This window comes from Sphaerodactylus townsendi, linkage group LG07 (assembly GCF_021028975.2).
Source record: "Sphaerodactylus townsendi isolate TG3544 linkage group LG07, MPM_Stown_v2.3, whole genome shotgun sequence".
Lineage (NCBI taxonomy): Eukaryota > Metazoa > Chordata > Lepidosauria > Squamata > Sphaerodactylidae > Sphaerodactylus > Sphaerodactylus townsendi.
Window position 1 is genome coordinate 7,878,394 of NC_059431.1, and position 24,156 is coordinate 7,902,549.

Consider the following 24,156-nt stretch of genomic DNA (forward strand, 5'->3'; position numbering starts at 1 on the left):
ACTCCTACATTCCTGCTGAGTGACCTTGGGCTAGTCATGGTTCTTCAGAACTCTCTCAGCCCCACCTACCTCACAAGGTGTCTGTTGTAGGGAGAGGAAGGGAAAGGAGCTTGTAAGCCACTTTGTCTCCTTACAGGAGAGAAAGGTGGGATATAAATTTAAACTCTTCTTCTTCTTCTTCTTCTTCTTCTCCATCATCATATAGAAAAATTTCCGTGCAGGAACACATGTTTGGAAATGATGGTTATCTTGAGCTTTGTTTTTGCACTTTGGTTTTGCATGTTTTCTTGTTCTTTTTAAATAAAATTTCAGGATTAACTGCTGACGCCTGTTTCTCCTCCCCCGTGCAAAACAGGAGAACCTAGTAGAAAGCAAACACCACAAACTGGCTCGAAGCTTACGAAGCGGACCTTCTGATCACGACCTCAAGCCAAACGCTGCCACGCGAGATCAGCTAAATGTGAGCCATCTAGTAACGTTTCCACTGAATTCTTTCATATCCTCTATTGCAGTGATGGCGAACCTATGGCACTGGTGCCAGAGGTGGCACTCGGAGCCCTCTCTGTGGGCACGCGCACAGAGTTTGTCATGTGGGATGCGGAAAATCACACACACACCCCCCCCCACACACACATCTAGGCTGGCCTGGGCCACTGAGCACAATGTGCACGAACCACAGTGAGCAGGGAGGACTCAGCTGGTGGGCCTGGTGCCTGTGCTCCAGCTGACTGCTGCTCGAGGGGGAGGGCGCAGAGGAGGCAGAGATGCTAGAGAGGAACAGAGCGGTGCGCGTGGGACTTGCTGGAGGCTACAGCAGGCTGGCCCCTGCTCGACCGGGTGGGGCGAAGGAAGAGGGAGCCAACCGTTTTTTTCTAAACTAAAACCTCAGCATTCAGGCTAAATTGCCGGGTTGGCACTTTGCGATAAATAAGTGGAGTTTGGGTTGAAATTTGGGCACTATGGCCCCTTCCGCACGGAGGCGGGTCGGAGGACAGCGAGGGAGGTGGGTCGGAGGACAGCGAGGCGGGGCCTTCGGAGGCCAGCAGGGCGACGATGGCGACGAGGTGAGTGGGAGAGGGACGGGGACAACAGCGCATTCCCGGCGGTGCCGTTCGCACCGCGCCGCCGGGAATACGCTGTTGTGCAAAAACCTCCCTCCAGGAGGGAGGTTTTTGGAGGCGGCCTGAGGCCGCCCTGGGGAAGGGAGAAGGGAGCCAGGTCGGTGCTGCTGCGTTTTGGCAGCGCCGCCTGTGCGAACGGCTCCCTGGGGACGGTGTTTTTGCCGTCCCCAGGGCGTCGTTGTTGGCCCGTGCGGAAAGGGCCTCAGTCTCAAAAAGGTTCGCCATCACTGCTCTATTGCCTTGTCCTTCTAACTGGAGAGGTTGGGGTTTGAACCTGGGACCCTCTGCATACTATGGAGATTCTCTACCGATGAGCCACAGACCCTCCTGCAATCTGTGGTGCTTTCTCATTTTCAACAAATCCCTTTCTACTCCCCAGACATTCTTCAGCAGGGATGTGGAGCCTTTTTTTTCTTTTTTGGAGGGAGAAGAGACAGATTGGCTCCTTCCAGCAAAAGCAAACCTTTGAAAAGTGCGGGTCTTTGGACTGCGTTATATTTTGTTCATTTTTCGTTTGTGATCAGTTGGTAGCCAAAATAATGAATGAAAATACGTGCGCCCTTTAAAGATAAGATAAGGCTCCTTTAATTGCTGCACGGGAATGTCTCCGGAGGGAGAATACAGATTTGCTTGAGATGTGGATATGATGAGCATATACATGTCCCGAGAGCAGCAAATTGACCATGGACTCAAAGAATAAGAATTGCACATGGGATATAAGATATACAGCGAATGAAAATAACAATAAGACTGTATCCTTTAATACTATGAACGGGACAGCCTTGCACTGATCATTACAATTGTTTGACTTCTCCCAAAGAGACTTACCTGTCATTTAAGTGTATTAGCACTCAGTATTGCATATTGTATGTGTATGCTTATATGTGTCAAAATTGTATAGAATATAGCCACAGAGCAGCACACGTGTTTCTATCAGTTGGTAGCCCCCTTATGGCTAGAGGGGATGCTAAAAATGGAAACAGGGCAATGCGTGTCCTTTTTCTTTAGATCATAGTGAGCTATCCTCCAACGAAACAGCTGACATATGAAGAACAGGATCTTGTCTGGAAATTCCGATATTATCTCACTAATCAAGAAAAGGTACAGATCATACATCTTTTTTCTCAAAAAGCGTATTCCCCCCTCTTTCGTGCTATGTCACCGTGTTACTGTAGATTTCAACATCTTTGAAAACCTACCAACACTTTCCTCATCTGACCATGAAGACGTTAATGGAGGGAGGGGAAATTTTATTTACTGCTTCCAATTTTATTTACGGCTTCCAAGAAATCCAGAAATCCAGTGTGGTGTAGTGGTTAAGAGCAGGTGCACTCTAATCTGAGGAACTGGGTTTGATTCCCCCTCTGCCACTTGAGCTGTGGAGATAAGCCTCCACAGATTAGCTTGGAGTAGCAGTGGCAAAGTGGCTAAGAGCAGGTGCACTCTGGTCTGGAGGAACCGGGTTTGATTCCCAGCTCTGCCGCCTGAGCTGTGGAGGCTTATCTGGGGAACCAGATTAGTTTGTGCACTCCAACACATGCCAGCTGGGTGACCTTGGGCTAGTCACAGCTTTTCGGAGCTCTCTCAGCCCCACCCACCTCACAGGGTGTTTGTTGTGAGGGGGAAGGGAAAGGAGATTGTAGGCCCCTTTGAGTCTTCTTACAGGAGAGAAAGGGGGGATATAAATCCAAACTCTTCTTCTTCTTCTTCTTCTTCTCCTTGTGCACTCCAACGCAGCTGGGTGTCCTTGGGCGAGTCACAGTTCTTCGGAGCTCTCAGCCCCACCTATTCACAGGGTGCTTGTTGTGAGGGGGGAAGAGAAAGGAGATTGTAAGCCCCTTTGAGTCTCCTTACAGGAGAGAAAAAGAGGATATAAATCCAAACTCTTCTCTAAATGCGTAAAACAACAACCACACAAAATTACTACACATGATTAATTAAGTAATTAATACACATAATTAGTTAATACACATAATTAATACCACACATAATTAATTAAAAACCCTATTAAAAACCTGATGGCAGCAATGTAACTGCAATAAATAACCCAAAAGCTGGAGGGGGAAAGGGGTGAAGAGAGAGAGAGGTCAGGCATATGGAAAAACCACAGCTGGGAAAACCTGGTGGAATAGCTGTCTTACAGGCCCTGTTGGAACTGCATCAGGTCCTGGGTCTTGCTAGACATGCTGGAATAGTTCTGAGGCTGAAGGATTCAGAGGAAGCTATGATGTGGAAAAACAGGGGGCTGTAGGGGCTGAGAAATAAAGACAATTGTGTGGAATGGTAGAGTAGCAAATTTAACAGAGGGCCAGTCTGCTGTAGTGGTGAGGATTGCTGGTGAAGACCCAAGCTCCGATCCCCACTTGGCCATAACATTATCTGGGCGCCTTTGGACTGGTTGTAATCTCTGCCCAATCTACCTCAGAGCAGCAGTGGCGTAGGAGGTTAAGAGCTCATGTATCTAATCTGGAGGAACCGGGTTTGATTCCCCGCTCTGCCGCCTGAGCTGTGGAGGCTTATCTGGGGAATTCAGATTAGCCTGTGCATTCCCACACACGCCAGCTGGATGACCTTGGGCTAGTCACAGCTTCTTGGAGCTCTCTCAGCCCCACGTACCTTACAGGGTGTTTGTTGTGAGGGGGGAAGGGCAAGGAGATTGTAAGCCCCTTTAAGTCTCCTGCAGGAGAGAAAGGGGGGATATAAATCCAAACTCTTCTTCTTCTTCTCACTGCAAGACAGGATGAAAGCAGGAAGGGAAACCCGTGTGATGCCACTGTGAAATTCTCTGGGAAAGGGTGGAATAAAGTTAGGCAGAGTTTTTGTGCACTCCTGAGTCCGAGGAAATAAAGCAGGATAGAAGCATTCATGAAATAAATGAAGGGGGCTGCGCGAGATCGGATTTGGAACCTTCTGGAAAGCTTTAGAAAGGGTTTAGCCTTTGACCAATCATTGTGATGCCTCTAAGCCAATATCTTCAGCCCTGTGGAGAAAAGAGTTCAGTGTTTGTGAGGAATCTCCTTCCAAGGAGGGAGTCTCTTAAGGGACTCTTCAATGACTTCTGAAAAGTCGTCAACCCCTTCAGGTTTGCTGAAGCCACTAAAAACCAGAATTAACCTGTCTCTAAGAATTGCTGAAAACTCTGTGGTTTTACTTGGGGCGTTTTCCCACTTACCTTCTGCCCCTTGCTACTGTAGGCAAGTAGCGCGGGGTCCCCCGGCACTCCCCACTTCATCAGGCAGGCGTGCACAACCTTAACCACCGGATTATTGACGCTGTCGCACCCCCTCAGCGTGTGTCATTCCTGGCACTCTTCCAAATGGCGCCTTTTGATGACCCCGCGCAGAGCGCGAGGTCGTGGGGAAGCTCCGGGCTACTAGAAGTGATATCGCAGCATGAGAGCAGCAGCTTGCTGGCATAGAGGAGGCGTGGCAAGTGGGGAAACGCCCTCGGTAAATTTGGAGCACAAGTAAAGAAGTATCTAATATAGTTTCTCCAATCTTCTGTTTTATGTGAAACTCCCCCCCCCCCCAAAAAAAAAACCCCAAAAGACAGTGGCTATGAATTTGAATTTATTGTGACAATAAATCTGTTTCTTTTCATTCTTGCTGTGGAATTTCCTATGGTCCTTTGGTTGGAAGGTACCGTTTTGGGACACTGAATTATGAAAAGCAAAATGGTGGGTGATTATATTTTTGTTCTAGGCCTTGACAAAATTCTTGAAATGCGTCAACTGGCACCTCCCGCAAGAAGCCAAGCAAGCGTTGGAACTTCTGGGCAAGTGGAAACCGATGGATGTAGAAGATGCTCTGGAGCTTCTCTCCTCTCAGTTCACCAACCCGACGGTGCGTCGTTACGCAGTCGCCAGGTTGCAGCAGGCCGACGACGAGGTATGGAAATGGTTTGGTTTTCTTTCAGAGCTTACCTGGAGTCTAAAATCTTGCACCCCGCACTGGGTTTCGAGTTGGCTTATCAATAAATTGTTGGGAGAAGGGGTGGCAGAAAAATCCAGGTAGAGATCTACTAGCCAAGATGACTGAAGCATGGTGTAGTGGGTAGGAGTGATGGACTCTGATCTGGAGAACTGGGTTTGATCCCCCACTCCTCCACATGAGCGGCAGACTCTTATCTGGTGAACTGGATTTGTTTCCTATTCCTCCACATGAAGCTGGCCGGGTGACCTGGGGCTAGTCACAGTTCTTAGGAACTCTCTCAGCCTCACCTACCTCACAAGGGGTCTGTTGTGGGACAGGAAGGGAAGAGGTGTTCGTAAACCACCTTAAGTCTTCTTATGAGAGAGAAAGATGGGGTGTAAATCCAAACTCTTCTTCTGAAGGGGGCTTTCAAGTTCAGAGGCAGTAAAACTCACAATACCAGTGTCAGAATCAATAAAACATCAGGAGAAGACCCAGACCTCTAGGCCCTGTTGTTGGCCCTTAAGAGGAACTGGTTGGACTCTGTGGAAGACTAGATGGACCACTGGTCTGATCCAGCAGGGATCTTCTTATGTTCTTATGAAGACCTTGACTTCTGCCTGTTATTGGATCTCAAGGGGAACTGGTTGACCACTGTGTGGTAGAAGAAGAAGAGGATAAGCTTGTTTAATCGGCTACTTGATAAGCTAGTTCAATCGGCTACTTTTCCTAGCACTGCGGAAAAGTTTTCTCACTAATCTTCTTGCTTTGGCTTCTTCCAAGGATCTGCTGATGTACCTTCTACAGCTCGTCCAGGCACTGAAATACGAGAACTTCGATGACATCAAGAATGGGCTGGAGCCCACCAAGAAGGACAGCCAGGGTACCCTATCAGATAGCGTGGTGACGTCAGGAACGACGGCGGTGGAAATAGACAGGTAGATGAGTTCTCAGAGCCTTGAGCTGTTGTCCTCTTATGCTCCTGTTATGGAGAGCTCAGCAAGGGGTTTTCCAGGTAAGTGAGAGGCTGAGGTACTTTGCCATTGCCTGCCTCTGCGTAGTAACCCTGAATTTCTGTGGTCATCTCTCATCCACTTACTGATTCTTCTTATCTTTGGAGATTTGGAAGGATTGGGTTACGTCTGAACCATATGCCCAGTGGAACAGCTCTGCCTTGCAGGCCCTGAAGAACTGTGTTAAATCCTTCAGGGTTCTGGTTTCATAGAATAGAATCATAGAGTTGGAAGATACCCCAAGGGCCATCAGGTCCAACCCCCTGCAATGCAGGAACACACAATTAAAGCACTCCTGTCAGATGGTCATCCAGCCTCTCTTTAAAAACCCCCAAGGGAGAAGACTCCACCACACTCCAAGGTAGCACATGCCACTGTTGAACAGCCCTGACTGTCAGGAAGTTTTTTCTAATGTTTAGGTGGAATCTCTTTTCCTGCACCATGAATCCGTTACTCCATGTCCTAGAAAACAAGCTTGCTGCATCACCAATGTGACATCCCTTCAAGTATTTAAACATGACTATCATTCCCCCCTTAAACTTCGCTTCTCTAGACTAAACATTGCCAGGTCCTTAAGTCTCTCTTCATAGAGCATGGATTCCAGACCTTTTACCATTTTGGTTGTCCTCTTCTGGACCTGTTCCAGCTTGTCAATATCCTTCTTAAATTGCGGTGCCCAGAACTGAACACAGTACTCTAGGTAAGGTCTGACCATTGCAGAGTAGAGTGGCACAATTACTTCCCTCGATCTAGATACTATACTTTTATTGATGCATCCCAGAATTGCATTGGCTTGCTTGGCTGCCATGTTTCTCATCTGTTTTGGGACCTGTGTGTTCATTTTCTGTTTCAGGAAATTTCAGGGACAGATGCAGTTAACAAGCCAGCTGATTTTCTTCACCCAGCGGCCATTATAAGCATTTAGTGAAGCAGCATGTATTTGTGACTAGTGTTAGACCACCAATATGTATTCCGTGCTTCTCATGTCATTTGCTTATGGTGTAAGGTGGGGGTCTGCTTAACACAAGCCAAGATTCTCTTTTTTGGAAGATCAGACACACAGACAGATATTGAAGCAGGCACTCTAGATCAGGGGTCTGCAATCTGCGACTCTCCAGATGTTCATGGACTACAGCTCCCATCAGCCTCTGCCACCATGGCCAATTGCAGAGTGGAGTGGTACAATTACTTCCCTCGATCTAGATACAATTGGCCATGGTAGCAGGGGCTGATGGGAACTGTAGTCCATGAACATCTGGAGAGCTGCAGGTTGCAGACCCCTGATCTAGATGTTTTAATTAGAGCCATTTGGAGGAATTCACCCAAAGAATAGTGAAATGGAGAAGTGATCATCCTGCACTGATACCATATTATTTTTCCCAGTTCCCAGATTATCACCAGCCCTCTTCCCCTCGTATCTTCCCCACCTTCAACGACAAAAGCCAAGGAGCCTGCAGAAGGGGAAAATCTGGAGGTAAGTAAGGCTGGGTAGTGGTCACAGTTGGGTGAACCAGATGGCAAATCTCTGGTTTGAATTTTGCCCCAAGCGTATACCGTGTTTCCCCGAAAATAAGACCTACCCCCCAAATAAACCCTAGCATGATTTTTCGGGATTTTTGGAGGATGCTTGAAATATAAGCCCTGCTCCAAAAATAAGTCCTAGTTACAGATTCCCCGGAGCCGCTGATCTGGTCATGTGGGAGGGGTAAAAAAATAAGAGATCCCCTGAAAATAAGTCCTAATGCATCTTTTGGAGCAAAAATTAATATAAGACCCTGTCTTTTTTTCGGGGAAACATGGTAGTGACCGTTGGTAAGCCCCAATCTTGGCCTTATGCTATCTTTTTGATTGTAAGCTCATCTGGGCAGGGAGCCTTTGATCTCTAAAAACATCACATAGAGTAGTCCTTAAACAAGGAGCAGCTTGGGAGAGCCTTGGGGGCAGGGGCATACCTGCCAGAGGAACATAAGGTAAACCAAGTGCCACCTATCTGGTCATGTGGGGGGCGCAAAATGCCCCTCCCCCGCAGACCAAAGCCTTTCGCGGGCCCACCTGGTGCCCCTTGGCCTGGCCCCGCAAGAGGTTGAAGATGAGGCAGCAGAGCTGACGCTGATAGATGTTGAACTGGGGGTGGGGGTGGCAACAGCTGGAAGGTCACGGCAAGCTGCAGGCCTACCGGCTGCTGTCATCCCGCACCCCCCCTGGCTCAAGTGGGCTGTGGGGGGGGGGGCACCTGGAGCAGGTGTTGCCCCGGGTGCTATTTCCCTCTGATATGCCTCTGCTTGGGGATGCATTATAAGGCCAAGCAGAACTGGGTGTGAAGGGCTGCCCTGGTGGGCTGGAAAACTTTGGAAGAGACGCTTCCAAGAAGAAGTTTGTCTTTCAGCAGGAGGGAAGAATACTGTCCGTTTCCTAATATGTTCTGTTTCATGATCATTTTGCTGTCAAGTTGCAGCTGACTTTTGATGTCTTTGTACAGTCCTTTGTATCCCCCCACACCATAACCCTCTGTCCGCAATCCCACACATTTGGATGGGGTTTGCTATCAAGTGACATCTGACTTATGGCAACCCTGTAGGGTTTTTAAGGCAAGTGACGTTTAGCGGTGGTTTGCCATTGCTGGCCTCCAAGTTACACCCTTGGTATATCTCGGAGGTCTCTTATCCAAATGCAACACATGTAACCTTCAGAGCCAGCGTGCTGTAGTGGTTAAGAGCAGGTAAATTCTAATCTGGAGAGCCGGGTTTGATTCCCCTCTCCTCCACTTGAGTGGCGGAGGCTTATCTGGTGAGCCAGATGTGTTTCTGCACTTCTATATTCCCACTGGGTGACCTTGGGCTAGTGGCGTAGGCGGTTAAGAGCTCATGTATCTAATCTGGAGGCACCAGGTTTGATTCCCAGCTCTGCCGCCTGAGCTGCGGAGACTTATCTGGGGAATTCAGATTAGCCTGTACACTCCCACACATGCCAGCTAGGTGACCTTGGGCTAGTCACAGCTTCTCGGAGCTCTCTCAGCCCCACCTACCTCACAGGGTGTTTGTTGTGAGGGGGGAAGGGCAAGGAGATTGAAAGCCCCTTTGAGTCTCCTGCAGGAGAGAAAGGGGGATATAAATCCAAACTCCTCCTCCTCCTCCTCCTCCTCCTCTTCCTCTTCTTCTTCTTTTTCTTCTTCTTCTTTTTCTTCTTCTTCTTTTTCTTCTTCTTTTTCTTTTTCTTTTTCTTTTTCTTCTTTTTTCTTTTTTCTTTTTTCTTTTTCTTCTTCTTTTTCTTCACAGTTCCCTCAGAACTCTCTCAACACCACCAACCTCTGTTGTGGGGAGAGGAAGGGAAAGGAACTTGTCAGCCACCTTGAGTCTCCTTACAGGAGAGAAAGGTGGGGTATAAATCCAAACTCCTCTTCTTCATTCTTCTTCCTTCTTCTTCCCAAGATCTAGGCAGAGTGTGTGTGACTGGCCAGAGATCACCCATGGGTTTCCCAGATCTTAGTCCAACGCTTCGACCACTCCACCACGCTGTTTCTCTTTTCTCGAAATAAAAAAACCCCAACATTCTTTTAACTTTTTTGCATACAAGAAAATGATTCGAGTCTTTTAGTATATTTTATTTATTTATTTATTTATTATCCTATTTATATACCGCCCCATCCCCTGAGGGCTCTGGGCAGTGAACAACAAAATAGTATTACATAAACAGTAATGACAATAACAATAAAATTAATATAGTTAACATCATTAAAACATAAAATTACAGCGTTCCACAAAAATCACTTGGCGTCCAGCATTAAAACTATCAATAAAAACTATCAATAAAAACCCTCCCAGAGAGGGGGACGGTAAATCCAAATGTCACAAGCTCCCCGAATGTTAAAAGGGAGGGACAGAAAGGGCGCACACCATCAGCGGCTGGCTTCCCCAAAGGCCCGGTGGAACAACTCGGTCTTACAGGCCCTGCGGAACTCTCCAAGATCCCGCAGGGCCTGGACAGTTGGAGGAAGAGTGTTCCACCAGGCGGGGGCCAGGGCCATAAAAGCCCTGGCCCGGGTGGAGGCCAGCCGTATCATTGAGGGACCGGGAACCACCAGTAAATTGGCCTCTGCTGAACGCAGAGGCCGAGTGGGGACATATGGGGTAAGGCGGTCCCGAATATTGATTGTAGTATGTTATATTTGGCTTTTCTGGGCACGGACACAAATACCTGGAGTGGCCCAGTGTCTAACTTAGGGTCATATCCTCCAGGGTGGTGGGGATGGAAACTGAAAACCTTGTGAGATCATCACAAGAAGACAAGGAGAGCTGCGGTTTGGATTGCTCCGAATGGCCCTGATTTACTGTGGGAGAAGGATCTTGCCTCAACGTACTTGGTTCATTTGCCGTGATAGATAAACATGGCTCTCCTACTGTAATAAATAACTCTTTGTTTGTTTATTTGTTCATTCAAATTCACTGGTAGCAAGACCTTTGCACGTTTTTGATCTCCCGAGCGTGCAAGAATTCCATGCTGGCGAACTACTTATATTGGTAAGTCTGATGAAGGGGTTCATCGTTCTTCTTTTGCACGGACAGCTGAAATCAGACTGTGCAGTGTAGCAGGGATGGGTCATGGGGAGGGGAAATGCACAGTTGGTTTTGCCTTCTGCCACATTGAGAGATGTGAAGACTCAAGTCCTCAGTACAGGGTGGAAGACGGTAACTATAAGAAGGAGGGAGTAGGCGGAGCCAGAAGTAAAGTACACAAAACAACAATAAATATTTTAAAACCACAACTTTAAAATATCCTTTCAATCTAACATATATCAGAAAGAACTAGTTCTCATGCTAATTAATACCTGGGTCCCATATTATTTAATTTTAATACGAGCTGGACCTCAGCAAAGGGAAGGGAGACGACAGAGGTGGTTAGCAGTGTCAAATTATCAGTAGTGTAAAATTCTCAGCTTTTTGTGAAAGGGGAACAAACACCGATATTGGTTTTTTGTTCTGTTTTGTTGTTCCCTAAAGTTAAGTTAGGTTCTTTACACCAGATGCCAATTCTTTTGCCCTCCTTAAAAAGGTTGCTAAACAAGACCCGACGTTCCTTTCCTGTTGTCTTCAAACAATTTACTTCGTCATTACTGGACACAAAATTGCCCAATGTATGATTACTAAATCGAAGGTTACAATCCTCCTCGTGGACAGAGTTTTTAAATGAACTTTAGATGCTGCAAAGCTTTTATCTGAACCCACAAGAATCAGATCGGCTAAGATAATGAAGTTATAATTCTGTATCATATGTTAGTAGTACTGTTTTATCGTTGTTTTAATTCCATGTAGTTGTAATATTGCTGTTTATCTATTATTCATCTATGCCAATTGTATGGAGTCTGTGGACTATGAATACATTATGATGATGTTTATTAAATGTGCACACGCATACACACATCTCTCTCTCATCACCTACCTACCTACCTACCTACCTACCTACCTTCCTTCCTTCCTTCCTTCCTTCCTTCCTTCCTTCCTTCCTTCCTTCCTTCCTTCCTTCCTTCCTTCCTTCCTTCCTTCCTTCCTTCCTTCCTTCCTTCCTTCCTTCCTTCCTTCCTTCCTTCCTTCCTTCCTCATGCCTTCTTCCTTCCTTCCTTCTTCCTTCGTCCTTCCGATCTCATGCCTTCTTCCTTCCTTCCTTCTTCCTTCGTCCTTCCGATCTCATGCCTTCTTCCTTCCTTCCTTCTTCCTTCGTCCTTCCGATCTCATGCCTTCTTCCTTCCTTCCTTCCTTCCTTCCTTCCTTCCTTCCTTCCTTCCTTCCTTCCTTCCTTCCTTCCTACCAACCACCCTTTCCCATTCCTTACAGCCAAAAATCTAAATGTCATGACTGCAGTTTAAACAGATGTAGCTATAAATCCTCATGTCTGACAATTTGCGGCAGGTTTTGTTTGACCTGCTTCAGCCAGGCCCTGCCTTCAAAATCTGCTCCAATTTCCCAGATTTGAAAATCCTATTTTATGGTATGGTTTTATTACGTATGTTTTTAATTTGTTAACAACTTTGGTAGCCCTTGTTAAGGTAGAAAGGTGGGATCTGCATTTTCTAAATAAATCAATAAATGAGAAATAATATTTTGAGGCTTCTTGGCGGTCTGTAGCTGCCGTCCAATCCAGATGTACCAACTGTTTTTCCTTGCAGGTACGTCATTGTAGAATGCGAGGATCAAGATACTCAGCAGAGAGACCCCAGGACGCACGAAATGTACCTGAATGTCACACGGAGGTTCAGCCAAGCTCTACTAAAGGTGACACTTCTTCATTGTCTTTATTTATATTCCGCTTTTCTCTCTGATCCTTTTCCCCATTCCCTCGTGAAATCCTTCTGAGAACAACAAATCCAATCAATAATAATAATAGTAATAATAATCTTCAGAGGGTGGGCAGCCACAGACCCCCCCCCCCCCCGAATCTCCTACTTCAACCAAGAATCTCCCCCCATCGGAACATGGCAGGTGCCATTCATTCATTCATTCATTCATTCATTCATTCATTCATTCATTCATTCATTCATTCATTCATTCATTCATTCATTCATTCATTCATTCATTCAACTTATTATACCACCTATCCCCGAAGGGCTCTGGGCAATGTTCGAGTAAGATACCTTAAATTTTTTTTTGATAATTACAAGAGAACCATTTAAAAGCATAAACAGTCTCTAGAGAATCCACTCAAACGGTGGACGGATGGGGCGGAAATTGGACGCTTCCTGCTGCCGTAGTTCGCCAGATAAGCCTCCACAACTCAAGTGGCAGAGCGGGGAATCAGTTTGCTGGGTTGCTGGGTTGGTGATTTTTGTAAAAACCCGGGTTGAAATAAATATAACAGTCTGAGCCTGTTTGGGGGAAGAGACCTGAACAAAGTTCTTCCCCGAAACTGGATATTTTCTTTCCTCAGGCCGTTATACCCTGTTTCCCCGAATATAAGACATCCCCAGAAAATAAGACGTAGTAGAGGTTTTGCTGAAGTACGAAATATAAGGCATCCACCGAAAGTAAGACGTAGCAAAGTTTTTGTTTGGAAGCATGCCCGACGAACAGAGCACAGAAAAATAAGACATCCCTTGAAAATAAGACATAGCGCATCTTTGGGAGCAAAAATTAATATAAGACACTGTCTTATTTTCGGGGAAACACGGTACTTGTGCTGTTCGAAATCCCTAATTGCTGGTCTTGATGTTCAGACCGTCTGATTCTGTATAAGTCCTCTTCATGTGTTTCCGATCTGTCTCTTTGCTTACTTGTGGGAGCGAGACCCAATTAGAGATCTGGGGGATTTTTCCCCCCTCATGCCCTCAAGTTATAAATTGACTAGTTTCACACCGATGTCGTATCTGGAATGATTGTTGTTGACACCGTCATAAGAAGAGCCGAAAGGTCAGATTGCCAGCCGCCAGCCTACGGGGATCCCTTGATTGCATTTTATTGAGGGAAAGGGAAAGGGCCGGGGGACCACCGACTTCCCCTCAAGTGGGCGCTTGGGTTTATTATCTTCCTGTTTCGAGAGCGATGATCACTTTGAGCCCGTTGCTGGCAGAATAATTACAGCAGAATAATTCTGTCCCCCTCCGTGTTTGCTCAGGGAGATAAGTCTGTCAGGGTGATGCGCTCCTCCTTGGCAGCTCAGCAGACGTTTGTGGATCGGCTGGTTCATCTCATGAAGGCCGTGCAGCGGGAAAGTGGGAATCGGAAAAAAAAGGTTGGCTGAATCCCCTCCTTCCCCCCTCCCCATCCATTCTTGTCCGTTGTGAAATGCTTTGATGCGAGAATACCCCTGCTTGGCCAAGAATACCTTCTGACACCCTTGTTGGACTTGCAAAACTTTAATTCAGTTCTTCGGACAACTGTAGTTGAGCATTTATTTGTTTGTTTGTTTGTTTGTTTATGGGTTTTGTATACCGCCCTATCCCCGAAGGGCTCTAGGCGGTGCACAACATAATTTCCTCACACAGCATATACAAACAAAACCCAATTAAATTAAATTAAAACACAGCGGTAATTAACAAAGATGGTGTCAGCGATAAAACCCCAATTAAAACCCTCCCAGAGAGGGGGAAAACAGAGCTGAAAAGTGGATCCTTTAGATGGCAAAGGCACTCCAAGTTGGAGGAATAAAAGGGGCACTTCAATCAGCGGCTGGACACTCCAAAGGCCCGGTGGAACAACTCAGTCTTACAGGCCCTGCAGAATTCACCAAGATCCCGCAGGGCCCGGACAGCTGGAGGGAGAGTGTTCCACCAGGCAGGGGCCAAGGCTGAAAAGGCCCTGGCCCGAGTGGAGGCCAGCCGCATCATTGAGGGGCCAGGAACCACCAGCTTATTGGCTGAGATTTATGCCTCTTGTGATGGAATTTCTTTCCTTGTCTCATTGGTGGAGCGTCTGGCTCGAATGCAGAAGGTAAATATAAAGAATGAACCACAGACAGTATGGATATTAGAAGAAAAATTGCTCTGCCTGCCTCAAAAAAACCATAACCCTCCCCCTCCCTCCAGCGACCTTCTCATGAATATTTTTCCATTGTTGATATTTGGGCTGTTAGATATAGTGCTTTTAATTATTTCCGTTAAAGGTAATGGTTTTATTTCTGTCCTTTTTTGAGCCTGGGAGAGTAATTTTTCTTCGAATGCAGGTTCAATCCTCGGGGTCTCCGGTTAAAACGGTTAGCTTAACTTTCCCTCAAAGTTACGTGGCCACGCAGGCACTGTATTGGTGCCGCTCGGGTTGGACGGTCGCCCAGCAGGGGGAGCTCTCGCTGCGGCTCAGCCTCGCATAGTGAGAGTAAGCTGTCGCACAGCCCTACGGAAGCCTTAAAGGGACCGTCGGATCAGGTCAGGGGCAATGTGAAAGACCTCCACAGCCAGACTGAGGAAGCCACACTACCTTGAGTGGCCCATGTTCTGATTCAGTAGAAGTCCTCCATTTACCCATGATCTGCCTTTCCGTTGCTTGTTACAGAACAGCTGTCCAAAATTGGTGGGGCAGTTCCCCTACCCTTGAGACCTTCTCTGAACTCGTCACTGTCTTTGGCTCGGCTTGTTGAGTGCTTTGGTTAGTCGCTTAAACTGTCCCTTTTAGCTATTCTGTGCATTACGGAGTTTAAACTGTATTGGATTGTCGCCCTCCTTGGGTGCTCACTGCGCCGAGTGGGAGGAGGAGTAAACAAATAACCAAAGCGAAATAAATGATTGCTGTTTTGGAAGGGCAGCATAGATAGGACACTAATTAGAAGAAGAGGAAGAGGAAGAGGAAGAGGAAGAGGAAGAGGAAGGAAAAGAAAAGAAGGAAAAGAAAAGAAGAAAAGAAGAAGAAATTGGATTCATATCCCACTTTTCTCTCCTGTAAGGACACTCAAAGTGGCTTACAAGCTCCTGTCCCTTCCTCTCCCCACAACAGACACCTTGTGAGGGAGGTGGGTCTGAGAGAGTTCAGAGAGAACTGTGACTCTAGCCCAAGGTCATCCAGCACGAATGTCAGAGTGTGGAAACATATCTGGTTCACCAGATAAGCCTCTGTCACTCAGGTGGAGGAGTGGGGAATCAAACCCAGTTCTCCAGATTAGAATCCACCTGCTTTTAACCACTACACCACGCTGGCTCTCGCAGTTCATGCTATCAGCTCTTTTGTAGCTAACCAGTAAAGTCCAGTCAAAAGCAACCGTGTTAAGTTCTTTATTGAGCTGGCATTCTTAGTCAGGCACAGACAATGCGAGAACTGGCGCCCAGATCTCAAGTAGCCGTTTATACAGGGCATCAGACAGGCTCCCGCCAAAAGAATATAAACAAGAAAGGTTTCATACAATATTTCACACAGGCAAACAAGCGAGAAAAAAGGTAACCAAAACAGCAAATTCCCCTTTTCCAGGCGTTCAGCCAAAACCTCCGGCGGAAACCTCTCCAAGGTCGAACTGCAACTTTACATCTTGCATGTGTGGAGGCTCAGAGGCCCAGTGGGGGAGCATCTTCTTGGCGTGCAGAAAGCCCCAGGTTCAATTCTTGATGTCTCCAGTTTAAAAGACCAGATAGCCGGCGATGTGAAAGACTTCTACCTTAAATACTGGACTGTTGCTTCCAGTCAAAATAGGCATTACTGACCTCAACGGATCAAGCGTCTGATTCAATATAAGCCACTTTTGTGTGTTTGTGTAGGGGCCAAGTATCCAGCACACATTACATGTAGAATCAGAATCATAGAGTTGGAAGAGACTCCAAGGGCCATCAAGTCGATCCCCCTGCCATGCAGGAACACACAATCAGAACACTCCTGACGGATGGCCACCCAGCCTCTCTTTAAAAACCTCCGAAGAAGGAGACTCCACCGCACTCCGAGGTCGTGCATCCCACTGTCGAACAGCCTTGACTGTCAGGAAGTTTTTTCGTGATGTTTAGGTGGAATCTCTTTTCCTTCACCTTGAGCCAATTACTCCTGGTCATATGTGGGCCAAGGGATCTGGGAATCTTAGTAGATCACATGAGTCAGCAGCGTGATGCAGCAGCCCAGAAAGCCAATGCGATTCTGGGCTGTATCAATAGGAGTAAAGTGCCTAGTTCAAGGGATGTAATTGTACCTTTCTGGTCTGCATTGGTTAGACCTCACCTGGAATATTGTGTACAGTTCTGGGCAGCAGAAAACAATCCCTGGAGCAGCAGAAAACAAGCTTGCTCCCTCACCAACATGACAATCCTTCAAATATCTAAGCATGGCTATCATGTCACCTCTTGACCTTCTCCTCACCAAACTAAACATACCCAGCTCCCTAGGTCTCTCCTTGTAGGGCATGGATTTCAGACCTTTTCCCATTTTGGTTGCCCTCCTTCGGACCCATTACAGCTTATCAATGTCCTTCTTGAATTGCAGTGCCCAGAATTGTACACAATATTCCAGGTGAGGTCTAACCAATGCAGAACAGAAAGGTACAATTACATCCCTTGAACTAGACACTTTACTCCTATTGATACAGCCCAGAATCGCATTGGCTTTCCGGGCTGCTGCATCACGCTGCTGACTCGTGTGATCTACTAAGATTCCCAGATCCCTTGGCCCATATATGACCCATTCTACTGCCTCTTTAAAGGTATACAAAAGTCAGAGCCTTCTTGGTTGTGGCCCCAGCCTGGTGGAAGAGCAGGACCCTGCCGGATTTGCCACAGTTCCACCGGCCTGCAAGACGGAATTGTTCTGCCAGGCATGTGGTTGAGGGCAGCAAACGTATTCCGTCTTAGCCGGCCTCTTCGCCTCTCTTGCGCTTCATTTTTCTTTTATGAGTTGATTGATTTTATGCTGGTTATTGATACGTATGGGAAGGGTGTCATTTTTGTGAGAATCTGGTTTTCATCTAACATTATTGACTATTTGTATTGTTCATTTCGATTGTATAATTTATCTTGCTGTGTGCCACTCTGAGCCCATCTGATGGGGAGTGTTTTGGGGAATGAAGAAATGAAATCAGGAGAAACATCCACTCCTGGTCAGAGGAAGAAGAAGAGAGTTTGGATTTATATCCCCCCTTTCTCTCCTGCAGGAGACTCAAAGGGGCTTACAATCTCCTTGCCCTTCCCCCCTCACAACAAACACCCTGTCAGGTAGGTGGGGCTGAGAGAGCTCTAAGAAGCTGTGACTAGCCCAAGGTCACCCAGCTGGCATGTGTGGGAGTGCACAGGCTAATCTGAATTCCCCAGATAAGCCTCCACAGCTCAGGCGGCAGAGCAGTGAATCAAACCTGGTTCCTCCAGATTAGATACCATTTGTGCTCTTAACCTCCCTACATACTCTAAGCTGCTCCTGTTTTTTTTTATACCCTGTTTCCTAGATATAAGACACATACCCTGAAAATAAGACGTAGTAGAGGTTTTGCTGAAGTGCAAAATATAAGGCATCCCCCGAAAGTAAGACGTAGCAAAGTTTTTGTTTGGAAGCATGCCCGACGAACAGAACACAGAAAAAATAAGACATCCCCTGAAAATAAGACATAGCGCATTTTTGGGAGCAAAAATTAATATAAGACACTGTCTTATTTTGGGGGAAACACGGTAGGCATGTGTGAATTGTGTTTCCTCCATTATTGAGACAAACAAGTTGTCCTTGTGTCATGATGTAGTGATTAAGAGCAGGTACACTCCTTTCTGGAGAACTGATTCCCCGCTCTGCCACTTGAATTGTGGAGGCTTATCTGGTGAACCAGATTAACTTGTGCACTCCAACACATGCCAGATGAGTGACCCTGGGCTTGTCACAGTTCTTTGGAGCTGTCTCAGCCCCACCTGCTTCACAGGGTGTTTGTTGTGGGGGGGGGGAGGGAAAGGAGATTGTAAGCCCCTTTGAGCTTCAGGAGAGAAAGGGGGGATATAAATCCAACTCTTCTCCTCCTCTTCCTTCTTCTCCATCTTCTACATTCGAGGCCTTCTGCCTCCCAAAAATGATATATTTTTTAAAATGGTTTGCATGTAAACACTATGAATGAACTGTCTTTCTTCCTTTATAGAATGAACGGCTTCAGGCATTGCTGGCCGACAATGAAAAGGTGAATTTAGCAGACATGGAGCTTATTCCGCTACCGCTGGAGCCTCAGGTGAAGATTAAAGGAATAATCCCAGAGAAAGCCACGCTGTTCAAGGTAAACGGCAAGTCGCTGTATCCTGTACCGTGTTGTATGTGGGTTCGATGCTTTTGAAGACTTTGGTGTGACTTGTTCTAACTTGCTGGTATTTGAGTTGATCGATTTTTGTGGACCTGTATAATGTTTTTCTTTAGTGAAAGGGGATTTTTTTTTTTTGGGTCAGAAAACCTGACAAAAAACCTGCCCGGTTTTGAAGATCACAGAGAGAGGTCCTCTTGGCTATCCCATCAGCCAAATAATAATAATAATAATAATAATAATAATAATAATAATAATAATAATAATAATAATAATAATAATAATAATAATAATAATAATAATAATAATTTTAAAATAATCGGCGCTGACAAAATCACCATATGTCAGCTGCAAAAGGCCACCCTACTCGGCTCTACACGCATTATTCGTCGATACATCACACAGTCCTAGTTGCTTGGGAAGTGTCCGACGTGTGATGTGTATAACTGTTTTTGTGTCAATATAATAATAATAACAATAACAATAATAAAGAGTTTGGATTTATATCCCCCCTTTCTCTCCTGTAGGGAGATTCATGGGGGGTTACAATCTCATAAGAACATAAGAACAAGCCATACTTGCATTCACGCATCACTAATATCATGTCACTGTTGGGCGACAGAGTTAACTCTGTTTTCCTCTACAGACAAGCCAATCCGCTCGACAACGATTGCTATAGCACCGTTATGCGCAGTGACACGTGAACTCAGCCTGTAGAATATTAAAAACGAACGGAAAGAGGGACAAAACTCTGCGGCCGCCCAGAAACGTTTAAAAACCATTAAAGGAAAGATAATGCTAAAGCAATTAGCTGTCCACCCTAATGAGCTCAGCAAAGAAGGCGACCCAATATAAAATGCCCTTTCTGAACAGTCCTAATTTGCTTAGCCAGCAATTTGTCCCTCATAAAACGGACAGGAAGAAAATCAATGGCTGCCTGCAAATGTATTTATCGGCCTCATTGATGTTGTCCAGTCCACCCCTACCCCTCCTCTGTTGCAACAGACAAAAGGAAACAGTAACAAGACACTGGCCTAGACAGGCCATCAGTCTTCTGGGTGTGTTCTCTCCTTCATGGTGTGGTGGTTAAGAGCAGATGGATTCTAATCTGGAGAACCGGGTTTGATTTCCCCACTCCTCCACCTGAGTGGCAGAGGCTTATCTGGTGAACCATGTTTGTTTCCACACGAAACCTGCTGGGTGGCCTTGAGCTAATCACAGTTCTCTCCGAACTCTCTCAGCCCCACCTACCTCACAGGGTGCTTATTGTGAGGGGGAAGAGAAAGGAGATTTATGGACAGATTTATGGAGGAGAAGTCGATCTATGGCTACCAATCTTGATCCTCTTTGATCTCAGATTGCAAATGCCTTAACAGACCAGGTGTTCGGGAGCAACAGCAGCAGTAGAAGGTCCTTGCTTTCACCTCCTGCATGTGAGCTCCCAAAGGCACCTGGTGGGCCACTGCGAGTAGCAGAGTGCTGGACTAGATGGACTCTGGTCTGATCCAGCTGGCTTAAGAACATAAGAACATAAGAACAAGCCACAGCTGGACTCAGACCAAAGTCCATCTTAGTCTCAGCTCTCTGCTACTACCTGATGGCCCACCAGGGTGCCTTTTTTTTTGGGAGACCTCACATGTAGTGTGATGTGAAACGCTAATGGCCTTCTGTGGCTGTTGCTCCGGATCACTCTGGTTCCTGTTAAACACGGTAATCTCAGATCAAAGAGGATCAAGATTGGTAGCCATAAATCGACTTCTCCTCCATAAATCTGTCCAAGCCCTTTTTAAAGCTATCCAGGTGAGTGGCCATCACCACCTCCTGTGGCAGCATATTCCAAACACCAATCACACGTTGCGTGAAGAAGTGTTTCCTTTTATTAGTCCCAATTTCTTCCCCCAAAGCATTTCTTACAATGAATGCCCCCCTGGTTCTTAGTGATTGTGAGAAAGAGAGAAAAATTTCTCTCTGTCAACATTTCTACCCTATGCATAATTTTGTGTAGACTTCCAATCATATCCCCTCAGCCAGCCTCCTCTCCAAACTAAAGAGTCCCAAACGCTGCAGCCTCCTCTCCTCATAGGAAGAAGGTTGCTCCAGTCCCTCAATCATCCTTGTTTGCCCCTTTCTCTGCACCTTCTTTTTTCTATCATCCTCAATATCGAAAACTTTTTGAGATGCGGCGACCAGAACTGGACACAGTTACTCCAAGTCGCGGTCGCTATCTCACTGCTTTATATATATGGGCATGACAATTCTTTGTAGTTTTATTATCAATTCCTTTTTCTAATGATCCCCCAGCATAGAGTTTGCTCTTTTTTTTACAGCTGCCAATGCCCATTGAGTTGACATTCCCAGCTGGAACTACTCAAGCTAAGACGCCTAAATCCCTTTCCTGGTCTGTGACTGATAGCACCTGGACCCACTGTAGCGATGTATGTGAAGTTTGGATTTTTTGCCCCTATGTGCATCACTTCTACGGCTTTTGCTACATTGAACTGCATTTGCCATTTCTGGAGCCCACTCACCTAATCCTAGTAGTCACAAGGTCGGCTTTGGAGCTCTTCGCGAATCCTTTATTGGTTCCTGCACCACCCTACATGAATTTGGTATCATCTGCAAATCTTGGCCACCACCACGCTTACCCACCCCCCTACTTCCAGGTCATTTTATGAATAGGTTAAAGAGCACTGGTCCCACACGGGATCCTCTGGGGGACACCACTCCCGACATCTCTCCATTGTGAGAACTTCCCCATTTTACACCCACTCTTTGTTTCCCTCGTTTCTCAACCAGTTTTTTAATCCCATAGGAGGACTTCCCCTCTTTATTCTCCCTTCATTTGCTGAGTTTTCTCAACAGTCTCTGGTGAGTGGAAACTTTGTCAAAAGCCTTTTTTGGAAATCCAGAGTAGACTAATGTCCACCCGGTTCACCCCTGTCCACATGCCTGTTTACACCCTCAAAGAACTCTAGTAAGTTTGTAAGACAGGATTTGCCTCTGCCAAAAGCCATATATGCTGACTCTTTTCTCAGCAGGTCTTGCTTTTTTCTACATGTTTTATAATTTTATCTTTAATGATAGATTCTACTACACTTACTCAGGAACAGATGTCAAACTGACTGGCCTTGTAATTTCCTGGGTCCCCCCCCCTAAGATCCCTTTCTTAAAGAGATTGGTGTGACATTGGCCATCTTCCAGTCTTTCAGGGATGGAGCCTGATTTCAGGGATAAGTTGCATTTTAAAGTGAGAAGATCAGCAATTTCATGCTTGAGCTCTTTAAGAACTCTTGGGTGAATGCAATCTGGGCCAGGGGATTTGGTAACATTTAGTTTATCAATGGCTGCCAGAACTTCTTCCTTGTCTATCACTATCTTCGCTAGTTCCTCGGATTCGCCTCCTAAGAAGCTTGGTTCAGGTGCAGGAATGTTCCTCACCTCCTCTTGGGTGAAGACAGATGCAAAGAATTCATTCCAGCTTCTCTGCCAATCTCCCTGCTATCTTTTAGCACACCCTTTGTTCCTTTGTCATCTAATGGGCCCTACCGGCTTCCTTGCTGGCTTCCCTTGCTTTTTGATGTACTTGAAGAACTGTTTGTTTGCTGGTCTTGATGTTTACAGCAGCCATGCGATTTCCTCTATAATCCTTTTTTTGCCTCCCCTTACAGCTAACTTAGCTTCTCTTTTGCCACCATTTGTGTTTCCCCTCTCATTAATTCTTTCATCCAGCCAAACTGGACTTCCATTTTCTAAAAGACATTTTTCTTTTTTCTGAGTAATTTCCTCAACCTCTCTTTGTTAACCATGGTGGCTTTCTTTTTGGACTGGGTGCTGCCCTTTTCTAACCTGTGTGAACTTGCATTCCAGCTGAGCTTTTATTACTGTGTTTCTTTTTAAAATAACCTCCAAAGCATCCCTGGACAGTTTTGACTCTCTCTTTGATTTTCCCTTTCCCAGCTTCCCTAAGCACTCATCCCCCTCATCTTTTGGAGAAATTTCCCTTTCTTGAAGGCTTAATGTAATCTACATTAGTAGATTTGCCACTTGTTCGCTAAGATGCTGGAGATACCTGGAATCTGAGCAACGCATTGTGGTCGCTGTTCCCTATTGGCTCAAACAACTTACTGACTTCCTGCAATTCAGGTCCTGGGTCCCACATATAGAATTAAATCTAGGATCACTCCTCTCCCCTGGTTGGTTCCCACAACCATCTGCTCTTAAGCCACAGTCATTTTTTAGCATATCCAGGAATGCTCTTTCCCTTACCTATGACCTGAACATGCATTTTTTCCAGTTTATATGGGGATAGTTAAAATCACCCATTACCACTCTGCATTTTTTGTTTTTGTTGGCCCTCTCTAATTCCCTCTTTTTTCCCCATCTCAGAATCCTCTTGTGCACTTTTGGTCAGGGGATCTATAATATATTCCTAATATTAAACTGTCCTTCACACCTGGTATTGATAATCCACAGAGTGATTCTGTAGGGGAACCAGCTCCCCCTTTTTGCATTGTCTTTATTTTATGTGATACATATGCTCTCTTTTGATGTAAAGGGCAACTCCCACCCCCCCAATGCGCCCTGTCCCTATCCTTCCCTATAGAGCCTGTAGCCTGGTGCATATAACAGCATCCCACTGGTTCTCCCTCATTCCACCATGTCTCTTGTGAAAATGCCCACTATATCAAAAGTCCTCCTCCTTCAAAACTCTGTACTCCTAGCTCCCCCCATTTTAGGCCAGAATGCTTCTACTATTAGCACTTAGAGACACCTGTATACCCTGTTCTCTGTCCTTAACCCTGGGATTTTATGTGCTTTACCCTCAAGTCTTTTTTTGTAGACATACTATCCCTTGTCACATGCACATTGCTATGTTCCTACCAGCTTGTATGGCAGGTTAGATTTAGAAAACCACCTCCCTCTCTGTCTGCATCCCCTATAGATACTGTATTCCGAACCCGAAATTCACCTCAGCTCCTTAGTCGGCTTTCCCCAGTGATCCAGTTTAGAAAGCTGTTTCTGCCACCTTTTTTTAATGTTGAGCGCCAGCAGCCCTGGTTCCTCTTTGGTTGAGCATGAAGCCCCGGGTCCCGCTTGTACAGGCCTACCTTGTCCCCAAAGGTTCCCCAGTTCCTGAACAAATCCTGAAACCCTCTGCCTTACACCACCTTTCTCATCCACGCATTGAGACCCTGTATCTCCTCCGGGGCTTGCCTAGCTCCTCGCCTTCTGCTTGGCAAGTGCTGGAACGGAGTAGCATTTCTGGAGGAGAAATGCCACCTTGGAGGGTCCTGGACTTCCAACCTGTTTCTAGCAGCCCTAAAATTTAGCTTCCGGAACCTCCTGGCTACATTTCCCAATGTCGCTTGGTGCCAATGTGGGACCACAACTGCTGACTCCCACCCCCAGCACTGTCTAAAAGCCTATCTAGCACGAAGCTGACATCCGCAACCTTTCAAG

General features: G+C 46.2%; 1 protein-coding gene across 2 annotated transcripts in view; it reads left to right on the forward strand.

Moving 5' to 3' along the window:
• The window catches only part of PIK3C3 (phosphatidylinositol 3-kinase catalytic subunit type 3), a 115,860-nt gene that overhangs the window by 23,181 nt on the left and 68,523 nt on the right, over positions 1 to 24,156 (forward strand). For both annotated transcript variants that reach the window (XM_048504122.1, XM_048504123.1), the window contains exons 8-16: positions 356 to 460; positions 2,130 to 2,222; positions 4,823 to 5,008; positions 5,816 to 5,970; positions 7,429 to 7,519; positions 10,495 to 10,562; positions 12,206 to 12,311; positions 13,648 to 13,764; positions 18,544 to 18,675. In XM_048504122.1, coding sequence (XP_048360079.1) covers positions 356 to 460; positions 2,130 to 2,222; positions 4,823 to 5,008; positions 5,816 to 5,970; positions 7,429 to 7,519; positions 10,495 to 10,562; positions 12,206 to 12,311; positions 13,648 to 13,764; positions 18,544 to 18,675 — 1,053 coding nt within the window. The remainder of the gene's footprint in view (positions 1 to 355; positions 461 to 2,129; positions 2,223 to 4,822; positions 5,009 to 5,815; positions 5,971 to 7,428; positions 7,520 to 10,494; positions 10,563 to 12,205; positions 12,312 to 13,647; positions 13,765 to 18,543; positions 18,676 to 24,156) is intronic.